Source organism: Ictalurus punctatus, chromosome 7 (genome assembly GCF_001660625.3).
Source record: "Ictalurus punctatus breed USDA103 chromosome 7, Coco_2.0, whole genome shotgun sequence".
NCBI lineage: Eukaryota > Metazoa > Chordata > Actinopteri > Siluriformes > Ictaluridae > Ictalurus > Ictalurus punctatus.
Window position 1 is genome coordinate 15,198,427 of NC_030422.2, and position 21,976 is coordinate 15,220,402.

Sequence of the window (21,976 nt, forward strand, 5' to 3'; positions counted from 1 at the left end):
TGTAAAGACCCTACTGTAGACTACAGCTCCACAATTTGTGCTTAACACATACAGTATGCTTATACTTAACACACATTTTATCACTGCAGTTCAGTTGAGATGTTCAGCTGTCAAGTCATGTGATGCCTTGAAATACAGTACAAGGCAATGCATACATATTTTTAAAAAGAAGGGATCAAGGGATATATGACCACTAGAGAAGGGAAAGGCTGGCATTAGTCTGGCATCCTCATCGTCAGAGCCTAACAGCTGGTGTTATGGTCTGCTAAATTTCAGTGGGTGTCAGTCTGCTCACATGGGCTCAAATTATACAATTAAAGTAATTAATGAAGATCATTGGTGAAAATTAATCTCTCCAAATATACTGTAGATGCAAATCATATTGCAAGATTCCTTGTGTAGGAACATGATACATGCTACAACTCTTGTGAGTTTTTTTTTGGGGGGGGGTTTAAAGTTTTTTTAATTCATAAGACAAGACACACACACACACGCACACACCACTTTAAGCATTTTCTGTTCAGTTTCAAAATAATAGGGGTCCAAACTCCATATAATTCCTGCTCAGTAAATACTGCTCTCACCTTATCACTACTGGTCATGTGAGACTGCAGAGGTCATAAAAATGTTACCATATTGCTTTGGTACAATGCCAGTAGCCATAAGTAAGGACCAATTACATGTCACTGAGATCCTACCATTATCCCTTCTTAAATGAGCCCTAAAATACATGCACTGAAACTGCAGGACATAACACTGGTAATAAACAAGGGAGTTGCGGCATTGTACCAACAAAAGAGCTATTGATTAGACAAAACTGATTTGTTTCTCCCTAAAGGTTACTGATACCAGCAATGATGTAAACGTTCAGCCACAAGCTCTCATCCAACTTTTCCCAGAACAATTGGTCCACCAGAAGCATCTAGCAACCCCCTATACACAAGTGTGTTTTGGCCTGAAGGTATCCATTCTTGTGGACATCTGAAAAATGAGTAGAGAAAGATTGTTGGGAGGCCAGGAAGCCAGAGTAGCTCCAAGGCAGAGCACATTAGCCTGGTTCCACCCGATTTACTTCATCCATTCAAGGCCAGACTCATACTGCACATGCAAAAATAAAATGTGCACCAAGAGGGTAGATCCACAAGTTTGGGTTTGGGCAATGGGCTAAATTGTACTTCATTTCCTTAAACAGTCAGCAACACAAATGTCTCGTTGATATAAATGCTCAGAGCAAGCTGTTATTGGCTGCTTTGTTCCCTTTGAGTCTTAAGAGTCTTCTGAAGAGGCTCTTTGTATTGTGTTGTATTTTCTGCATTTCCGTCTTATCCTGTGGTTTTTCACCCTTTGTGAAAGCAAGACCAGGTCCAGATGTCCTTGTTGTCTTTCCCTATACATGTGGCTTTGAACTGTCCAAATGCTTTGTGCGTTCCAGAGGTTACAGCTGAGGATTATAAACTAGAAGTTTCAATACTTACTGCCAGTTTGTGAGGGGTGCCATAGATTTACTTTGAACCATAATTACTTTGATTTAGAAGGTCCTTCGTAAGTGTGTACTCTATATTCAGGACATGTACATATAATGGCGAACACTGAATTAAAGCTGCTGAAAATATATTTAAAGGTGAAAATGTTTAATATTCATAAACATCTGTATGTATTTATGTATGTATCTGAGTTTGTAGGTCATCTATAATTTAGTCTCTGACTGCAGTGTCATTGGCTTAAACCTTGTTATTCTAGCACCGGGACCCTGCAGGAAGTGATGGTGTCTGCTATCTGCCTCTGTCCCTGACAGTGGTCACAACTGTCCCTGTTGACACTAAACTAGTATCTGTAAAGCAACCATCTGTTTCACAGAAGCGATGAGTGATGAATTGTTTTATAAATGGCTTTTGAAAGACAGACTGCTATTAGTATGGCAGCCAACTACACTACTCTGACATGACCTTGACACAGGTGGTGACTGTATGACTGAAGAATCTGCGCATACTATATGGGAGTATTAGTCATGACACACTGAGGGAGTTTTTTGGCTTTTGTTCTGTTTTGTTTTTTTACAAATTTTTTCTTAAATTCAATATTACTGTTGTATATTAAAGTTAATTGCTTTTCCTAGTGTCAAGCATATCATAGTCACTCCCTACAAGAATCATTATCATGTCAGAAAAAAACTCTTACAGAGTTATATCACTTACTGAAGGATTTTTCTCTAATCAAGAAGTGCTGAATAATCATAATAAATTACACAAACTAATTGACTGAATAATCATCCTTGAAGATTCTAAAAAATAATTTTAAACCAGAGAAGCAGACTCTTAAAGATAAGACAAAATATGGCACATGAAATCATCTGGTGAATTCCAGTTAGCTGAGACTACACTTTTATTGACAGAAGGAGAAGGTAACAAAGAAAAGAGACTCTAATTGAGCCTGTCAGTCTTTGCCAGTCACACTCAGCAGACGGCACAGATGCCAGGGATCTGAGAATGTACTTTATACTGAGCCACTGTGATAAGAAAGATATCTTCCAGGTGCAGAGGATAGTCTGTGAAAAGTCTGTGGTTAAAGTCGTCCATTACGCATTACTTAAGATCCATCCTAAATTAACTCACTTAATTTCCATTCAAAATTCATTGTGCTCTTCCACTAGAGTTTATCCTTATACCAACACACATAAGATGTTGGCATTGGTGTAAGATATCAAGTAAATCGATACAAAGAATGTTCTGGATATACCAAACTGTCTTAATTTAGAGAGATATGCTCAGCAATGAATCTAGTATTAATCTTTGTGCATTAACACACACAGAAGTCAGGATGCAAAACAGCATTTGATCACTTTTCCCTCAAGCCTGTCATCTGGTTCCTGTTTCAGTGGCACAATGTGAACACTAACAGCTGGCCAGGCATTAAGGCCTCTTAGCTCCAATAATTCCTCCAGAGCAGGCACTCTCATGTGTGAGCAGACGCTCAGCAATCTCAAAGGATTCAATTTCCCACCTCCAGCCCCCTACAGGTTCCATTCACAAAACCCCCAAGCAGAACACACAGGCCTCACTGGACTAAACAGAGGAGCTGAGCCACATGTGCACACACCTCAGGTTACTATCCCAGTGGAATTACACAGCTCAAGGATTATGAGCACTCAGGAAAGACAGACTGCTAACTCAAGCCAGTGAAAGAGGTCTGAGAATAAACATATCATGGCAAGAGCTTTGCCTTAGTGTTGGATTTGAATTCAAGCTCTCCATGGGTTATGAAAAAATGTGCTGGTACTTTGTAATTTTCATAGAACTTCATATAATGTTATATGATATTTCAATAAAAATACTGTGAACAACTGTTTTGTGCTCTTGTGCATGAATTTATGCCAGCTATAACTGGCTGACAGAAGTTTTATAGATGCCACATGTCTCTCAGATTCCAAGAAATATTTTGTCTCAAAGAAATTGGATTTATCCACAGCATCAGACAATACCCAGCATGCATCGGGGAGCACCATGTTATTTCACATATTGAATTGGATTTGGTACTTGGTATGTCAGAAATTATTATGCTTTTGAGACAATTTATTGAAAGAGTCTAATATTTTTCTGTCTTGGATTTGTAGGCATGGGCAATCTGGCAGAAATACAATACCGCGATCTGAACAGACATTTTCTTAATAGGTGATTGTGATATTTAGATTTGGTTAGGCTTGTTAACATATTAGAACAACAAATTTATTTTCATAGCGCTTGTGTCATAGGCAACAGAATAAAGAAAAAATACTTTGTAATAAACAAACAAACAAATGAATAAATAAGGAATATGGTAATTGCACAACATTCATGACACTTTAGCATTTTAATTATATGCACATTTTGTTTGACTGCATGTTTCATTGGGCTCTTACAATAACCACAATATTTTGAAACCATCAGTTTTGATGTTTTTTGTTGTTGTTGTTTATTTACATCAGCATGTTTTTTAAGTGAAACTGATTCTGAACTCTGACATCTGAAACTGAAGCAACTAAATGCACAGTGCATCAGGAGAAAGTGTGTTCAGCAGTGAGATCCTAAAGTAACGAGAGAAAGAAACTTCCAAATGAGTACGAATGGCCTCGTTTTCAGACAATTCACTGCAGTTTTGCCACCTTACTTGCCCAAACAGACAATCAAAAGAATGCGCTATTATAATACCAATACAATACTTGCCTAATGGACTTTACAAACATAAAAAGACAAAATACAACAGCAAACTGACCAATGTTACAATATATGATAATGAACTCAGACCAAAGGTATTTGTTTGAATATGACTAGGAAAAAATAATGTGTGATACTTTAAGTTCTAATCTTTTGCTATAGTGTATACAGTATGGTGAAAACTGCTCAAACATCCAGAGGATTGCTTGTGAATAAGAACTAATAGTGCAGGAGGCAAAATCTGCCGAAATTCAAGTTGGACAAAAAGATAACCTGGTGTCTCTACTGTTGCAGCATCAACCCTACAACAGAGTGCTCCCCTATCACTCCCCTGGACTGAGTGCCATAATCAATGTACTGAAAATAATCTTTCCACCATAGAAGAACTACAAGTTGCTTTGATTGACAGTGGGCCCATTATTATAATAGCCATATGAGAACCTGAAAGATGATGTCTAGAAAGATAATGTAGTGTAATGATATAATTGTATTATAATACATTTCCTGGGTCACTGCTGCCTCACATTACCAAGATCCTTGGTTCCTGAGCTGTGTGGAGTTTCACAAGTTCTCCCTGTGTCCTCATGGGTTTCCTTGAGGTTCTCATGTTTCCTCTAACCTACCAAAAACATGCTGTTAGGCAAATTGCCCCTAACTATGAATGTATGTGCATGCTGTGCTGCAGTAGACTGGTGTTTCATCCAAGCATGCATCATGCCCGACATTCCTGAGATCCACCACAATCCTGACCAAGATAAAGTGGTTACTGAGAATGAATGAATGAATAGATTTTGTGTATTTATTACATGATGTTTACATTCAACACTCCCTTAGATGGGATGAATCTGGAAAGACCATAGTTCTAAAATCTATATGTAGTATATTTTCCCAGATTTAGCACTTGAATTCATTAGCTCATTAGCAAACCCTTCATAATCTGAATATGACGGGTTACAAGGAAAGAAAGAAAAAAAAAACACTCGCTTTTGCAGTGCTGTGAATCTCCAGGACTGAAGTTAGACATTCCTGTTCATTTTACACTCATCTAATTTCCCACTCATTTTAAAGTTCATTTCACATCAAAGAATAACCCTTCTGGACATAAGCTCTGGCATTACCACTAATGCCAGACTTTTTTGGCATTATAAGCTCTTTTTTTTACCCCACCTACTAAAGGAACAAAATGCATACATACCGCCTGCTACACTAATTGTACTTTTGCTCTGTTCCTTTCATAGTCCCTTCCAAGTCACATTAAGGCAATGATCCACACAGACAACACTACGTTCCTGACACAGACCAGACATCCATGCGTGTCCGACTGTCGTGAGAGGGCAGTTTTTGAGGGGCAAGCATGAACTACTCCACATTCCCACATGAAAGTGACTTTCTCTGGCAGAGGCACACTCGTGAAATCAAATAAAAGCAGAAAACCGTAAGTGTTTTTCCATATTGCCCTAGAGACTGCGCTCAAGCCACAATGTGTATGGGCACCCAGATATTCTTTAATTCCGGGGGTGAAACAGAGCTGCCATATGCACAAGTGTGGCATGATACAAACATGACAGGCTGTGATTTGACATCCTAATGCTAATGCTGATAATCTCCAGAAGGCTCTGGAGGAAAGTGCCTCCAACTTACATCCACACACCTGCTGAGTACAGTGGATATTCCTAAATGTGTCCTAATTTTCTTCTGCAACAAATTTAATAACAACTTCTGTCAACTACTGTGTCAAATCTGGCATGATACAATGGCATTCAAACTGCATTAAGTGCCGCTAAAGAAATATAGGATGTGGTATATGGTTGTGAAATCGGTAGATATTAACCCAAAAATGAATGTCTCATCCAAAGAATGATTAGTGGGCTAACCAACTTGACCAGACTAGTGTGGCATTTCAAATCAGAGCCTGGAATCTCGAGAAAAAAAAAATAAGAAGAAAAAAAAGATTGATTATTTAGATTGTTGAGTCTAGTGTGGCTTTCTTATCACTAAAGTCTTAGGTTTTGTGTGTTTTGAAGTACATAATTAGCTTTGACACAGTTCATGTTTCAACTTTGCAGTTTGTCTTGCTGTTCCAGTGATTTTTTCTTGATGTAACTCCCTCTTTGGTATACACTGGAAAGATTCCAGGAGCCAGTATGCTGAATGTATAACCCCTCATGTTTATCCCTCATCCAGTCCAATTCCCTTTATTCTCTGAATTTAATACACACCAGTCATTGGATCAGCCCTTTTTGAGGAGCCAGGGTAAATACTGTAGATAAGACTGCAGTCAGGCCATCATCATAACAAATTCAAATGGCCGTGATAATGCTGCAAGAAAGCGTCAGACGCTTTTTCAAAATGTGAAGGAGGGATTCTGGTAGGATTTTGTTTGAGCAATTACACAGCAGGACATTATTTATCATCTGAGAACTTTTGAATTATTATCTGTCATTTCTTTTATGCCTTTCAATTGTGTCACTTCACTGGTTTCTTATATCATCAAAGCCCTCCACACCGTAGCCACACAGTAGATTGGAAATGAGCTAAGATGATCTATTTAGTGTGGGCCTTCTCTGAGGTATGAGTCATTTACTGCTGGAGGCAATGCAACAAGGCCTAAAGTCCTTTCATATGTCCTCAGCTGTTGCAGCAATGGTCTTTATTGCATTCATTTCACTTCGACTTTCGCCATTTCAAGCCACAAAACAATGAATAAATAAATAAATATAATCAGGCTTATGGGGCAGTTTACTGACCTCATCTCCTCATGAGGACCCATATCACCACTGCACAGCCATGCAGCACCAATCCACTGTGGAAGTGTTTTCACTAATTGTTTGTGCTAGAGTATGCCCTCCAGGAGATAATGTTTTATTACTACCCCTCGTATTGAGGACAAGTAAATCACCTTCCAATTAAATTCATGAGTCTGAAACAGTAAAGTAGTACAATGCTGTTTTGGTTCAACTCTACTTCATAGTGAAATAGTCCACTTCTTATACACACATACAGTATCCGTTCATTTTGTGCTAATTTTTTTTTTCTTTTAATTAAAATGTATTCTTATTGATTTTTATTTTTTGCATGTTCTATTTTAGACTAATGACAACCCTGATATTTGACATAAGTGGGAAAGAAAAAAGTTGGCAGCCACAACCCAGACAGCAGCACAATGGAACGAGTCAAGTGAACAATTAAGCTGCGCCAGACTTGAGTGGTTTGTGCGCACATGGGAAATTCTTTAGCATGCAGCAAATAAACAGGGTTGATTTGGGAAAGGGGCAGAGTGTGCCTCTTATTTTGAGATCAAGGAGAGGACAGCAGGGTTTTGCCCATGTCATATCCTGTTGTAATGACTGGGCTACTGGATTTACAGACTACAAAATCCATTACTGCACTTTTTTTATTACTGGCAAACTTACCTCATGGGACACCCCTGAATTCCAAGCCAGCAACCTCAGGAATTGGTCAGCAGTGTGCTCCATATCGTATGCTTTTTTTTTTTTTACTTTGGTTGACAGATGGAATTACTTTAAATGAAAAACTTTAAATTATGTGTTCTAATCAGCTCTGGCGAAGGATTGATTGTGGTGTAATATTTCTCTCCATATGCTCTGTATTTTCTTTGTAGAAGTAGAGAAGACCTGGTAAAATAACACTCCAAAGTTCTCCAATGGTAATAAGTATGCAGTGTTGCAAATTGGCCACTTTGACAGAGGCTCTGGTGGGATATTAGCGGTAACAGTGAGAACGAGCAAAGTACTTTCTCAGCTTCCTTTTTGTTTACTTTGGCTATAATGTGCTGGTCCAGGAGAAGTCCAGAATGGAACAATTTACCTGCAGTATAATGTTTTGTGAGCAGGACATCTACATTCAAATTTATTCCTCTTTCCCCCTCTTTTTCTTCATTTTTGGTCTTCTCTGCATCCCCATATATAACTCTGATATACAGACTTTTCCAGAATTTTCCAGCCTCTTGAGCGAGGAAGTAACATGTGTTTTATAACATCATAATAATTACTCCAGGAATCACCTGTTTGTAGTAGCTCCATGTCCAGACTGTGTTTGCTGTCTGGATAACTGCAGCCTAGCCACTATGCATCAGAGGAAGAATATCAGCAATAGGAACTTGCTAGGATGCAAGCACCTTGTGAAGCTGAATGTAATATATACAGCAAAAAAAGAAACGTCCTCTCACATTCGCTTGCTTTTATTTCAATCAAATTTCTTAACATGTGTAAATATTTTTATTAACATAACAACTGAGACATAAACTGAACAGGTTTCACAGACATTTGACAAACAGAAATGGAATAATGAGTCCCTGAACAAAGGGGGCGGGGAGGGTTGATATCAAAAGTAACAGTCAGTATCTGGTATGTCCTCCAGCTGCTTTAAGTACTACAGTGCACCAAGGCATTTGCAAGTTTTCGTTCACGTCTGGGGGGACACATGGTTACATGTAATTTTCCACTGCAAGGACGATCAGCTGTCCTTCCTGTCTCCCTGTAGCACTGTCTTAGGCGTCTTACATTACAGATATTGCAGTTTATTGCTCTGGCCACATCTGCAGTCCTCATGCCTCCCTGCAGCAGGCCTATGGCATGTTCACGCAGGTGAGCAGGAACTGTCACACATCGTGACGAAGCAGAGATACGGCGGATGCAAGTGCAGGATAACAGTGTTGTTTATTTAAAGAGACAGACAGGCAGACAAATCCAAAACGTGATCCAAGACGTAATTCATAAACAGGCAAGAGGTCAGGCGATTGGCAAATAGGTATACACGGGGCAAGGCAGGAATCTAGGTTGATAACCAAAAACAAGAAACAAACTCTAACGATGAACTGGAAGCGGATATCCAGCGCGAACTGACTATGACTATGACTATGACGCGAACTCAACTAACGCTAAACATTTACTTACGACTTACTTATTTACTTACTTACTTACTTAATCTTCCGCGCTGTGTGCTGGGAAGCGCGCGGTATATATGCGGACATGATTACCCTCGCAACTGCTAACAGCTGAGGGGAATCCGGACACACGTGACTTCCCAGCCAATGACGGAACAGGGAGGAGACATGACAAACATAAACAAAACCCACGTGTCCCGATGTCCCTACGGTCACAGCGGAAAAGCAGGTGCTCGCGCATTCGCGCTTCAAGCACGCTGCTTCAAGGGGGAATCGTGACAGGAACCCTAGGCATCTTTCTTCTGTTGTTTTTCAGAGTCAATAGAAAAGTCTCTTTAGTGTCCTAACTTATTGTAACTGTGACCTTAATTGCCTGTAAACTGTTTGTGTCTTAAGGACTGTTCCACAGGTGCATGTGCAATAACTGTTTATGATTCACTGAACAAGCACGAAAAACATTGTTTAAACCCTTTCCAATAAAGATGCTTATTATAAAAGCTTATTTGGATTTTACAAAATTATCTTTATAATACACGCTCTTGAAAAAGGGACATTACTTTCTTTGCTGAGTTTATATAAAAGTACATGAAATTGTTGGAATATTTTGTCTATGTAAAAAGGCTGATTTGAGTCAAAGTTAGTTAAAAGTTCTAATGGTTATAAGTTGCTTCTTAAATCTTAAATTAAACTGAGAACCCTGGAGCTGTAAGGTGGCAATACAGACTGCTGTGCCACCATGTCACCTTGGATAATATGCCCTTTAAAATCTCTATTATCATTAATTACACAAAATGTTAACACTTACCATTTTTATGAACTGAGGAGTCATATTAATGTGCATGAAAGACCAGGTATTCTCTGATCACACTTTTAATGGCCCAGAAAATATGATATCACTGAAACTAAAACTGATGTAATATTTTATTCTGGTATGGTAAGTAATAATGTTAACTGTACCCTTAATGTATGATTCACTTAAAAGTTAGCTCATATGATCTCTAAACTGACAGACCTAGCTAAAGTGAAGGCCAAATCACTCAAATTTGTCACTGCCATCCAATCACCACTTAAGCAGAGACAGTAAATCAAGACTTACTCTAAAGTTGCATACCATCTTCAGTTTGACATTGTCTGGGATAATGAGGCTTTTTTTTTTACTTAAAATAAGGAATCTTATAACTTAAACTAAGCAATAAACTGCAAATATGAAAAGACAACTAAGAAAGCACAGTTAATTTAGACAGAATTTAGGCATGTTCATGTTCGGCTATAGTGTTCAGTATAATATTCCCTCAAATATTTTCCACTGAAATAAGTAAAATATTCGGGTGATGTCATGGGTAATCTCATTAGCAGATAATATATAAAGACACAAGATACCTCCAAAATCCAAAGTCAATTTTAGGTCAGCACGGCATGCTTTATTCTAAAGTCTGATCAATTTGCCATGGTGGATATACTTATCTAAAGAGACTTTCTGAGCAACCCTTTCTAACTCTTTCTAATGTCCATGAGATAAGGAATGCTTTGAAAAGCAGTATTACTAGATGCCAACACAGATTCCATTTGAAAGCTCCAATGATTAAACCATGCTTTGGTACCAACTAAAAGGGCATCTTAAAGGACATACTATTAAATCTAATTGCTTTTAATTAAAGAACATGCAGAGCATCTAGAGATTTAGATTAGTAAATTAGAAAATTAGTAAATTAGAGTGTTAGCAGTCAGTGCCATCTTAGCTACATGGTCCATGAGAAATTAGACTTTCAAACCTTCCATTCAATGTTCCATTTCAACCCCACCTAGGATGCATCACATAAAGCTGAAATTAAAGGAGCTATTTTCGTCTTATCACATTAGAAAGAGGACACGGTCCCAAGACCTTTAAAACTGCACACAGTCTTCATCTTGACATTGTCTAATTGTGATAAGAGGCTTTCTGAACTTGGGAGAATTTTTGAATTAATTATGTAATCACATAGAGTATTAACTCTAAACTCTCAAGGTCCACTTTCTGATTATTAGTTCCTCTCCTTCTTCTCCTTCTATCAACTATTAGTGTTTTCTGACATCTCAATTTATCCAATTTTATCTCAGTTATGTCTCCTTATGTAAGATGTTTGTATGTGAGGATTTCTTTTATGTATTTATTTGTTAATTCCTTCATATACAGTGGGGGAAATAAATATTTAACGTATCAACATTTTTTTCAGTAAATATATGTCCAATGAGGCTACTCACATGAAGTTTTCACCAGACATTAGTATTAACTCAAGAAATCTGGAAATATAAAGAATTCACAACAACAAAGTCCGTAAATAAAGTTATGTGTAATAAAGTGGAATGACACAGGGGAAAAAAGTATTGAACACGCTAAGAGAAAGTAGTTCTCCAAGGCATGGTAAGGCAAGGAACCAGCTGAAATCTGTAAGTAATTATACCCCCTATCTGTGCAAATTAATATCAGCTGGGTTTATAGATGGTCTATAAAAAGGCTTTTCGTTACCAAGGTGTCACACAAGAAACATCTCATAATGGGTAAAAGCAAAGAGCTCTCCCAAGATCTTCGCCACCTTATTGTTGCAAAACACATTGATGACACCATTGGAGTCATTATCCACAAGTGGAAGCAACATCACTCCGTCATCAACTGGCCACACACAGGAGCTCCTCGCAAGATTTCTGACCAGAGAGCCAGCAGAATAGTCAGAAGAGTAGCCCAAGAGCCAAGTACCACTCTGAAAGAGCTCCAGAAACACTTGGAGGCAGCAAGTGCCATTGACACAGAGAAAACAATAGGCAATGCACTCCACTGCTTACGCTCACCCCACAAGACTCCATTACTGAAGAAAAGGCATGTTGAAGCTCATTTAAAGTTTCCTACAACTCATTTGGACAAGCCTATGAAATTTTGGGAGAGTGTAGTCTGGTCAGACAAGAGCAAAATTGAACTTTTTGGCTGTCATACTACACACCCTTTTTTGAGAGGAAATAGCACTGCACATAACCCTAAAAACACTGTACCAACAGTGAAGTTTGGAAGTAGAAGCATCATGGTGTGGGGCTGTTTTTCATCACATATTATTGGCAGACTTCCTGTAATTGAAGGAACGATGAATGGAGCCCTTTACCGGGAGATTCTTGAGAAGAATCTGCTGCCATCCACCAGGATGATGAAGATGAGCCGTGGGTGGATCTTCCAGCAGGACAAAAATCCAAAGCATACAGCAAAGAAAACTCTCAATTGGTTTCAGAAGAAAAAATCAAGGCACCAGTCCAGTCAATCACCTGACTTCAATCCAATTGAACAAGATTTATTATTTATATTTTTAGAAGAATGGGCTAAAATCACACATGAATAATGCGACTGATTAATTTCTTCATACAGTAAGCATCTTGAAGCTGTCATTACAAACAAAGGCTTCTCTACTAAGTATTAAATAAAAAAATTCTTTATATTTCCAGATTTCTTGAGTTTTAATACTGATGTCTGGTGAAAATTTCATGTGAATAACCGCATTGGAAATATACTTACTGAAAAATGTTGACACGTCCAATACTTATTCCCCCTACTATAGGACTCTATAAAGTGGCCTTGTGTTTAAAAAGGCTCTATATGAATGAAATAAACTCATTACAGAAGATACCAACAGTTACCTAGTTACCTACAGTATAACTAGTTATTTCGACTGAAGACAAATCTACAAGCACTGCTTTACTGCTTTTCTGTAAACTGATTGTGTCCTTCTGTATTTATAGTCCTAGTTTACATAAAATCATCAAACTGTTTTAGGAGATAAATTCTCGACATTAGGAAATACATTCATGACTAGAAACCCTAGTCCATCAATCCTACCTTTTATGAATGAAGCTTGAGGCTATTAAAGGAAGCTCTTTCCTTAGCTGACTATGAAACTGATCCCTGTTTTGAAGGCACAGGAATATGTCACACTACAGTTCCCACAGATGACTGGTCAGTAGAATCAAATGAAAATGAAACACACAAAAGGTGTGTGTTCTGTGTGAGTGTGTATCTTTCACATATGTTTATGTTTGGTGCATATTCTAGCAACAGACACATAATCACAGAGTATGTTAAAGTGTATTTAGCAGGATTTTCAGAAGTCCAACATCCTACACATCTGCAATGAGTCACAATAATAGTAGTAACCACAGAAAACCCACAAAGAAGCACAGAGAGAGAAAATGGCATGAAGGCAGTGTTTTTGTATCCACACCATGCCATTCATGAAAACCACCTGAAAAGAATTCGGGGAACTTGACATTTTGCTGGCTGCCATGTTTAATGTATAAAAAGGAGGAATATGTACATGTTAATGTGGAAACATATCACTATAAAAGTATCACCTTCTAACTGATGCATTTAGTAAAAGTGTAACCAGTCACTCCTTTCTGGTTTTAAAATAAAGATGTGATTAGAGTATATGCTAACCAAATGTCCAAAATGCCTTGAAGTTTACCTTGCAGAGCTGCTTATATGTCCTATACTCAGGATATTATTCTTTTAAAACCACAAAGAGACTCACTTGTTTGAATTATTCATTCTTTGCGTTGCATTAAAAGTGGTACGGCTTTGGTCATATGACATTTCATGTCAAATTCTTGACCGTATTCTTAGATCCAGTGATTTGAGTGTGATATTTAAAACAGCTGAGGGAGAATCCTAAGTTGTGCCTGGACTTCAATTTAGCACGTATCATCCGTTTAAAATGTTTCATGTGAGCACAGACTCTGGCCGCAACTGCTCAAAACACAAACCAAACTGAACTGAACCAAAACCAACACGGCTGTCTTCCTTGATGGATGTCATCACAGCAGGAAACGTGTTTTGATACCTGACCCCAACTCACAAAAATGCATCTGAGAGAGTTACGTCAGGGCTGACTTAGAGTTCAATGTCTCGTATCTAGAAAGAAAGGTGGGGGTGGTAGCAGGTGAACCATGCCATGTACTATGTCGACCTTTGAAACTTAATGGAATAATCAATTTTCTAATGTGTTCAAAGCCAAAGTAGAAAGTATCCATCGTTTCATAAAAAGTAACAGCAATGAATAAATTTGTCTTAACACAGCTACAGTAATATCAATATCTAATCATTAATGAGAGCAGTTATCATCATATTTTAAAATACTTGTATTTCACTGATAAGCATATTTCATTTGGGGAAAACCTCTTGTGTCAGTGTGTCAACTGTTTACAGAGAAAAACGTAAAAGGAGACAAATAAATTGACAGGGATTTACAGCCGCACCTTCACACTGATTTATATTATGTTGCTTAAAAATCAACATAAAGAAGCTTGACCTAAAGCCATACAAATACTGTTCCAGCAGTTAGTGACAAAGAGATGCTGCATCAATCTATACCTTGTGCTTCAGGTTACACAGATATTAGATGTGAGACTTTCTGTGTCCTTTGGCCTTGAGCTCCCCCCTAGCACTCCAATATGGCTGACGCAAGTAATGATCGTGCCCAGTGGATATAAAATTACATATTTGCTGACTGGGGTGTCCTTAAGGCATTAGTAACCATAATGTGCTGAACAGTGGAAGCAATCCCCATGGACAAGTGCACACACACACACACACACACACACACACACACACAATTCTGAGCAAGGAATTCTTGAATATACTGGACATTACAATTTCAGACCTTTATATACTGTATAAATCTATCGTCACCAATCAGTGCAAAGCCAGGAATTAATTTTGGAAGTGATGAGGATATATAGTAAATAAAGTCACTTTTTACAATTATACTGTAAAGAGCAAAACTGTTAGGACAGAAGTAGTAGCGCTGATGGCATGAATTTATTATTTAGTCATTTAAGGCACAATCTACCATCAACCAGTTTTACCATATTAATGTTGCCATAAGATATCTGACAGTTCCACTGAAAATAAGTAAAATAACATGCTAGTAATATGAGGAAAATTACATTTTATCTCATAAAACCAGATTTTTTTTTTGTTTTTCTCCTCCTGCAGTAGACTTCCAGAAATTGATCAACTGTCCGCTCAATGTTCCTGAGCTTAGAATGTAGAAACTTTTAAACAGAAAAAGAAAAAATACATGATTCTGATTGGTTAATCCTGTTTCATACCATAGCAGCTGCACTGTAAAACATGATAGCCCCATAAAGTTATGTGAACTTATTTCTTCTCTTTAATTACTATTCCAAAAGTTTTAGATATTGAACTCAAGTTTATAAGTTTTTAAAAAATTTTACTTAAAGTAATCCATTGTTTTGACTTGGAAAACTTGTAAAACATAACTTTTTGAGTTGAAACATAGATTATCATTAAGTTGAGTTTATTCACGTTTTTAAGGCAGCAGATGAACTTTCCTTTCTAAGTTTAACCACCTGAAATGTTTTACAGTGTGGTAGTCAATAAAATGTGATTAATAAAGGATGCATTCATTAGATGTCTTGGGTGGTTAAATGTGGAGGATTTGTTGACCTTTTATGATTAATTATAGGGCAACTATTGAAACATAGTTATTGAGCATGTATATAATAAGCTGTGCTGTATGTAATTCAGCATTTCGAACTGTCATACAATATTCCTGCCTTTGTCAGGGGTTGGGCTTAAAAACCAAAATAACCCCTTAGATACACCTCTGTTATCTATTATGCTCCTAGAGGGCTATAATCCAGCAAAATTGATTTAAGGTAATTCACTGGCTCAAAACCACCAATGTGTTGGAGGAGAAAAATAATCAAACTGTTCAGTATTCTGGCTGTGGACTAGAATACATGACCCTTGGTAGGTACGGAAGAACAAAAACTAAGAAGCTGGTCAGTGGGATCCATATGAACTGTCCAACATTCTAGCTGGAGAGCAGGGTGATGTTATTCCCAAATGAGTCATTCTCTTATATTCAATTTGCTGGCTCTGAGCCAAAAAAAACCCACGTAGATCATAGGGTCCTTTGAGTCCTTTAAGCTCCTTATTTGGGTTGTCTGAGCCCCAAATTAGAAGTGAGAAGAACATAATAGCTCAGTATACAGAGTTTCCCACAGATGTGCCCTGTGAGGTTAAGGGTCTTCCTTTTGTGAAGACCCAGAACACAGCACTCACCTTCTGGACATGGCCAAACTGAGAGAGAATGACCTCTTGTGGGAATGAGCAATGCAAGAAACATCTTTAGGAGTAAAAGTGGTGGGGCAAGGAAGAAATATAGTTTTGTGTCTGCTTGAAAACAGAGGGGTCTTTTTTTTTTACGGATCACAGAGTGGCCATGGTTATGTGGTTGAAGAAGCAACTGAGTCATAGATGGGGGGCCACACAGACAGAGCTACAAAGCTAATGTGACACAACTTTATGTGTCATATTCTAACACGATCATGACTTCAGACATCTTTCCAGATGCTTGCATAACCTTGCCAGCCAAACTAGGGAGTGATGATGACATTTATGGGTTGCTACCTCCTTTCCATCTGTACACTTTAACATTCAAATGTGAAATATAAAATTCAAATCTGACTAAACAATTTACAATGTCACAATTCAAACTGCAGTTTTTTATCTGCTGTAGTTGCCAATTCAGAGGCTTGGCTTTAACTATTAAAGCTGTCTATTAACAAAGCAGATGATATAAAAATCTTAAAAACATACAATATTTTGACTGCAAATTCAAACGGCAACCTTTCAGTGGCACAATGACATTTACAAACTGTAGAGCCATTCTTCCAGTGAATTGGGGTGCAACCACATGTGTTGTGGCTCTATGAACCGCCGCATGTGCCTGGAAGCATGGTCTGTGGTAAGAGGCGAGGGTGAGATCTCTCCCTCCTACCCTCAGATTCCTGTCTACTTTCCAGGGAATGCAGCCAAGAGTCAAACAACAGCGACAAACAGCCTCTTTGATTTGAAAGGGTTTATTTTCTCTACCTCTCTCTGTCATTCAGTTTATCTTTTTTAATACTTCAATCTTCAGGTTGATCTCTCATAATGAAGATTGTTTGGTCCTGCTATACTTTCATTCCTTTTTCTTTTTCTCTTATTATTTGAGGAAAGAGGTCATGCTCTCTTACAGAGCCAAGAAAGGCAGCAATCTGGACTACATACAATATATTCATACAAACATGTCGCTCTTACAATGAGAATAAAATGTTAAATTGTCCATTTTGCTCTATATTTAACTGTTTACATTGAATTTCAAGGTGATTACATTGTTTTAAGAGACAATACATTTGAATTAATATCATCCATAATACTAAAATTTGGAGATGTCTCATTTCAGTTTTAACATATTCTCAGTTTTTCAGTTTTTCCTACAATTATGGAGATCTGTGAAGGCTTCTTTACTGTTTTATCTCACATACATCACCCAAAAAATATTCCATCCATAATTTGAGATTTTCCTCTGTAATATATGAAACAAAATAAACACTTTGCTTTCTGTGTGTTTTTTTGTTTCTTTTGCTTGTTTGTTTGTTTGTTCAAATTTCTTACAAGTTTTCTACAAAGGTTTTTGGCAAAAATGCACTGTTTGCTCAAAATTAGTCACACAAAACTGCAATGTCACAGCCATAATACAGATTAATTGCATTTATGTCTGTAATATATATGGTAAATGGAGTGCTTACTTTTCACTGTTTGTTTACAAAACACACATACTGTCTCAATATTGCTAAGCTTGTTCAGGAGATGAGATCATTTGATCATTAGTTCAAATATCACCTCCATAACACCAGGACCATTTTCAATACATACAATGTATAACTCGTTTGCCACTCCAATGGACTTTATAGACCACCAATTCACAGCGATGTTCATTTCATCACAATTGTCTATTCTATAATTGACATCCATTCCACTCTCTCCATCTCTTTCTGTTTGTAGGCATGTGCATCCGCCTTCTTGTGCTTTACAGCTGCAGGCTGGCATCTAACCAGTAGCAGCTGCCTCCTGTCTCTAGCTGAATGTCTGTATCTCTTTACCTGGCAGTGGGCAATTCCTCTACCTCCTCAGTGGGAGAAAACACAAACAGCAAGCTCAAGCCCACACGCTTCTTATTAATTACCTGCCTAATTGTTTGGAACAAGCTGAGGAATGCAACAGTTAGACTGACAAGGTCAGCCAGTTGAGCTCGAGAAAGGATTTTTTTTTTTAATAGAATAATATACAATTCATCTTGAAAATCGTTCATCCTGTTCTTATATTTTAGTTTAGGTGTTTGAGTTTCACTAGTTTCATGTATTCTCCTTGCTCTGGAAAAATAAACCATGGACGATGGCTATGTTTTGGCTACTTCCTGAACTCTCACTGTTTTGTGTATCGCCATTGCAGAGGAATATTTATAAGAGGAGGAAATGAGCTATAAGAAAAGATGGCGATAAATGTTGGATAACATTAAGACAATACTAAAAAATTTGAAATATGAGAAAACTTGTGTTGCCAGTAGACATTCCTGACTATCAAAACCAACACCCACTTTCAGGAAAAACCACATAAACAGTGGGAAATTCCACTATAGTATGTCCCCAGCACATCTGACCTGCCAAGGTTTTTTTGAAACGTTACTGAAAGACACGCACACAGAAACTGAGAGAGACATGGCGAGAGAGCTGGTCAGAAACATAGAGAGAAAGAAAAAACGTACTGTTTCAGTAGAAGAACACTCCTCTTGGCTGATTTCAGTTTTTATTAAAGATCCCATTAAACAACAGGCAACTATTTGGAATAGTGATCACAGTGTGGAGAATGAGATAAATGTACAGAAAATCAAAAAGCAGCTTAAATCCTGAAACACTTAAGGCTGTTTGTTGAGACATTATTCTTTGAAGCTTACATAAATTGGTGACAAAGACAGACAGACAGACAGACAGACAGACACAATGCTGAAATAGTAATAGATTTTAAAGCAAATTGTGTGTTCTTCCAGTAAAAGATGCACAAAGCACTAAATGACCTTGATGCCCTTGATGGTGTGCATCTTTTATGACCCTCTGTCTCTCTCTCTCTTTCTCTGTCTCTCTCTCTGCCTCTAACACACGCATACACACACACACACACACACACACACACACACACACACACACACACATTCTATCACTCAGACACACAATCATGTCTTTTTCTGACTTTTGGTCTGACTTTCTGTTTTTCCTCACTTGAGCAATTTCTGCTCAATCAGCTTTGCTTTAAAACAAAGTCAGTCTGATTATACATACTAGAAGAGCTAGGAATCAGCCACAGACTGTGTTTCACTCCAGTACTGTTCTATGTTAGCAAATCAAGCACCACTGAAGGCGAGGAAAATAATGTTCATGGGCCGGATGTGTGTATGTGTGCACAATATAAAGAGCTACACTAGCAAGCCTTGTAAAACTTATCTCCCCACTAAATTCTATTGGCAGGATGTTGGGAAAGTTAGTATGATGCTGGCATCATTTGGTGTGAAATGATTTGTTTTTGCATTAAACAGACACCTGGCAGACAAAAAATGTACAAAATACTGTATGTGTGGAAATTTTCAACAGAGGCTGCCAAATCATAAATTAGACTTTCATCCATGCCTGTAAGTTAGGACCAGGTTCCCACCTAATAGATTAAAGGAATGTATAATAGACTATGGATTATAGATAATACATATTTATCATATTTAACTAACTATGCTTAACTATGGTTTGCGAAATTGTGATCTTATATAAGCTATTCTTACATTATTTCATTCTTACTCCGTCAAATCTTGATGTTAGTTAACTGGTGATCCTACTGATTGAAACTCATTTGATTGATTGATTTCTTTTTAAATACCAAGACTAAGATGTATAAGTTAAATTCTTATAATTTACTCAAAGGTTAGGGAAAGCTTGTCATCTCTCACCATTCATCTTCCTATCAAATGTATTCAAAATTCCTCAACTTTAAATTTTATTTCTAGGTATGTGTGTTTCCATCTGCTGGTAGAAATGAGCAGCCAGCACTGAGACATTCATTTCTTTTACAGAGGCTGTCTGTGGTCAGTTCAGCTTTCCAGCAAGGATCCCACAGAATAGGCCATGCACTGTGGAAATATACTATATGATCAAGTGCAATTTAAAAGCTCTGGTTGATTACACTTAGCAAAAAGCTGTAGATATTTCATTCAGGAAAATTTTGCTGGGGGGGCGACGACACTCACACGCCCCCAAACCTTTATCTATAGAAGAGTATTTATAGAAGTATAGTAAAGGCGGCTCTTCCGAGCATCCACCTGTCTGCATCTTTCAAAACACACTGCCCCTATAAAGTGTGTTAAGGGTTTTTAAAAAGCATGGTCGCACGTGTCCCTCACACACTCTCTTTGCAAAGATAACGTGTTATCCAGAGCTGTTTTGTTTGTAGAGTATGTTCAGCAGAGGAAGCCCTGCCGAGCTAAACGTCAATCAGCGCCCCACGTGGCGCATTAACGCGCCTCATTTGCCAAAAACCTCGAGAATATTTAATAGCGTTGCTGAAACACCAGGAAGCGTTCTGATTTCCAACTCAGTTCCCTTAACTAGAAGTTTCTGAATCAGCAGTGCGCACTATTGAGCCGTGCGCTTTGAATGAGTCGCATAGAAGCTGATAATAATAATAATAATAATAATAATAATAATAATAATAATAATAATAATAAACATCATGTGCGCAATATGCTAAAGTGCGCAAAATGCCTTGCGTATATCTGTCATATCGTGCATTGCTCAACTAAGCCACTGAATTATGCAGAGCTTATGATATTGTTATTGAACAGGTGAGCATTACCTGGTGGGCAGTTGCATTCAGGTGAGACTTGACGTGCAGTCCTTATGCGTGCAAAGTGTTCATAGGAGCGCTATGGAATGCACAGAAACCAAAACAAATGTTAACTAAACCTGATCTGCAAAACTGCTCAAAGCGGTAGATGCTATTTGTAAAGAGAAAATGTCACATTAGAGCATACGCTGATCTGATTTGGATGACTTACCTGTGACAGGACCTCGTCCACTCTCTCCTCTACCATTGAGTTAAACTCGTCTATGGAAACCTCAGCAAACGGATGTAAAAGGCGCTCCCCGTTGCTGCTTTCGAAATCTAGCATTCTGTTCTTTATGTCACTGGTTTGAATTCCCAGGAGGATGCAAAAGGCGACAGAAGCGACGGAGAAAACAAACGGGATCGCACCGGTGATGGCTCGGAGGTAATGCCGCTTCCCGCTGAAGCCCGAGTCGCTCTCCATTTTCGCAGCGCACCTGAGCTGATTTGTGGCTTCTGAAGCCTTCATAACTCTCTTTCACCCTTGCAATCGGCTACTATGTAAATAATCACCATGCACAGACAGGAGCAGAATGATTAAGAAGGATTGAAACTGTTATTGCGACGCGCCCCGTGCTGAACTGAACTGAGAGCGACGTCCGTGTCCGCGCGCGGCTCCGTCTAGCGCGCGCTCATTCAAACATAACCTGATAACCGGATAACCTGCGGCTGATTCGCGGAGGCTTCTGGGAGCTAGTTGATGTACTGGACCAAAATAAGAATCAATGAGATGGCGTGGCCAGACGTTTCGAATCCCCTACTTGGACAGGCGGCGTGGCCAAAGCTTTAAAGCGCACGAGTGTCTGAGCGCGCTGAGCAGAGCGCAATGCATTCCACACGCTCCGTTCACACCACACAACACTGCGCGCTTCCGAATGAACGCACCACTCAGCGATCATCATCAGCAGCATTATGACTGCTCTCTCCACCCATATGCATCACTGTCTGCCTCTTATTTCTGCGATTATATTCAGACAGAGCAAACGCTTCTGTCTTCTGCGCTTTTGAATAGGTATATTATACATTGGTGCTGTGCAATGCACATGCATGCATTAGCTAAATGCAACCCTCTGACGTGAAAAAATAAAG

General features: G+C 38.3%; 1 protein-coding gene across 1 annotated transcript in view; it reads right to left on the reverse strand.

The window, feature by feature from the left end:
• Window positions 1-21,750, reverse strand: part of LOC108268352 (collagen alpha-1(XXV) chain) — a 170,357-nt gene extending 148,607 nt beyond the window's left edge. The window contains exons 1-2 of the mRNA XM_053681617.1: window positions 21,060-21,750; window positions 20,858-20,927 (exon numbers count right to left, since the gene is read on the reverse strand). Coding sequence (XP_053537592.1) covers window positions 20,858-20,927; window positions 21,060-21,356 — 367 coding nt within the window. The 5' untranslated portion in view covers window positions 21,357-21,750. The remainder of the gene's footprint in view (window positions 1-20,857; window positions 20,928-21,059) is intronic.
• Between the last annotated feature and the right edge of the window lie 226 nt (window positions 21,751-21,976).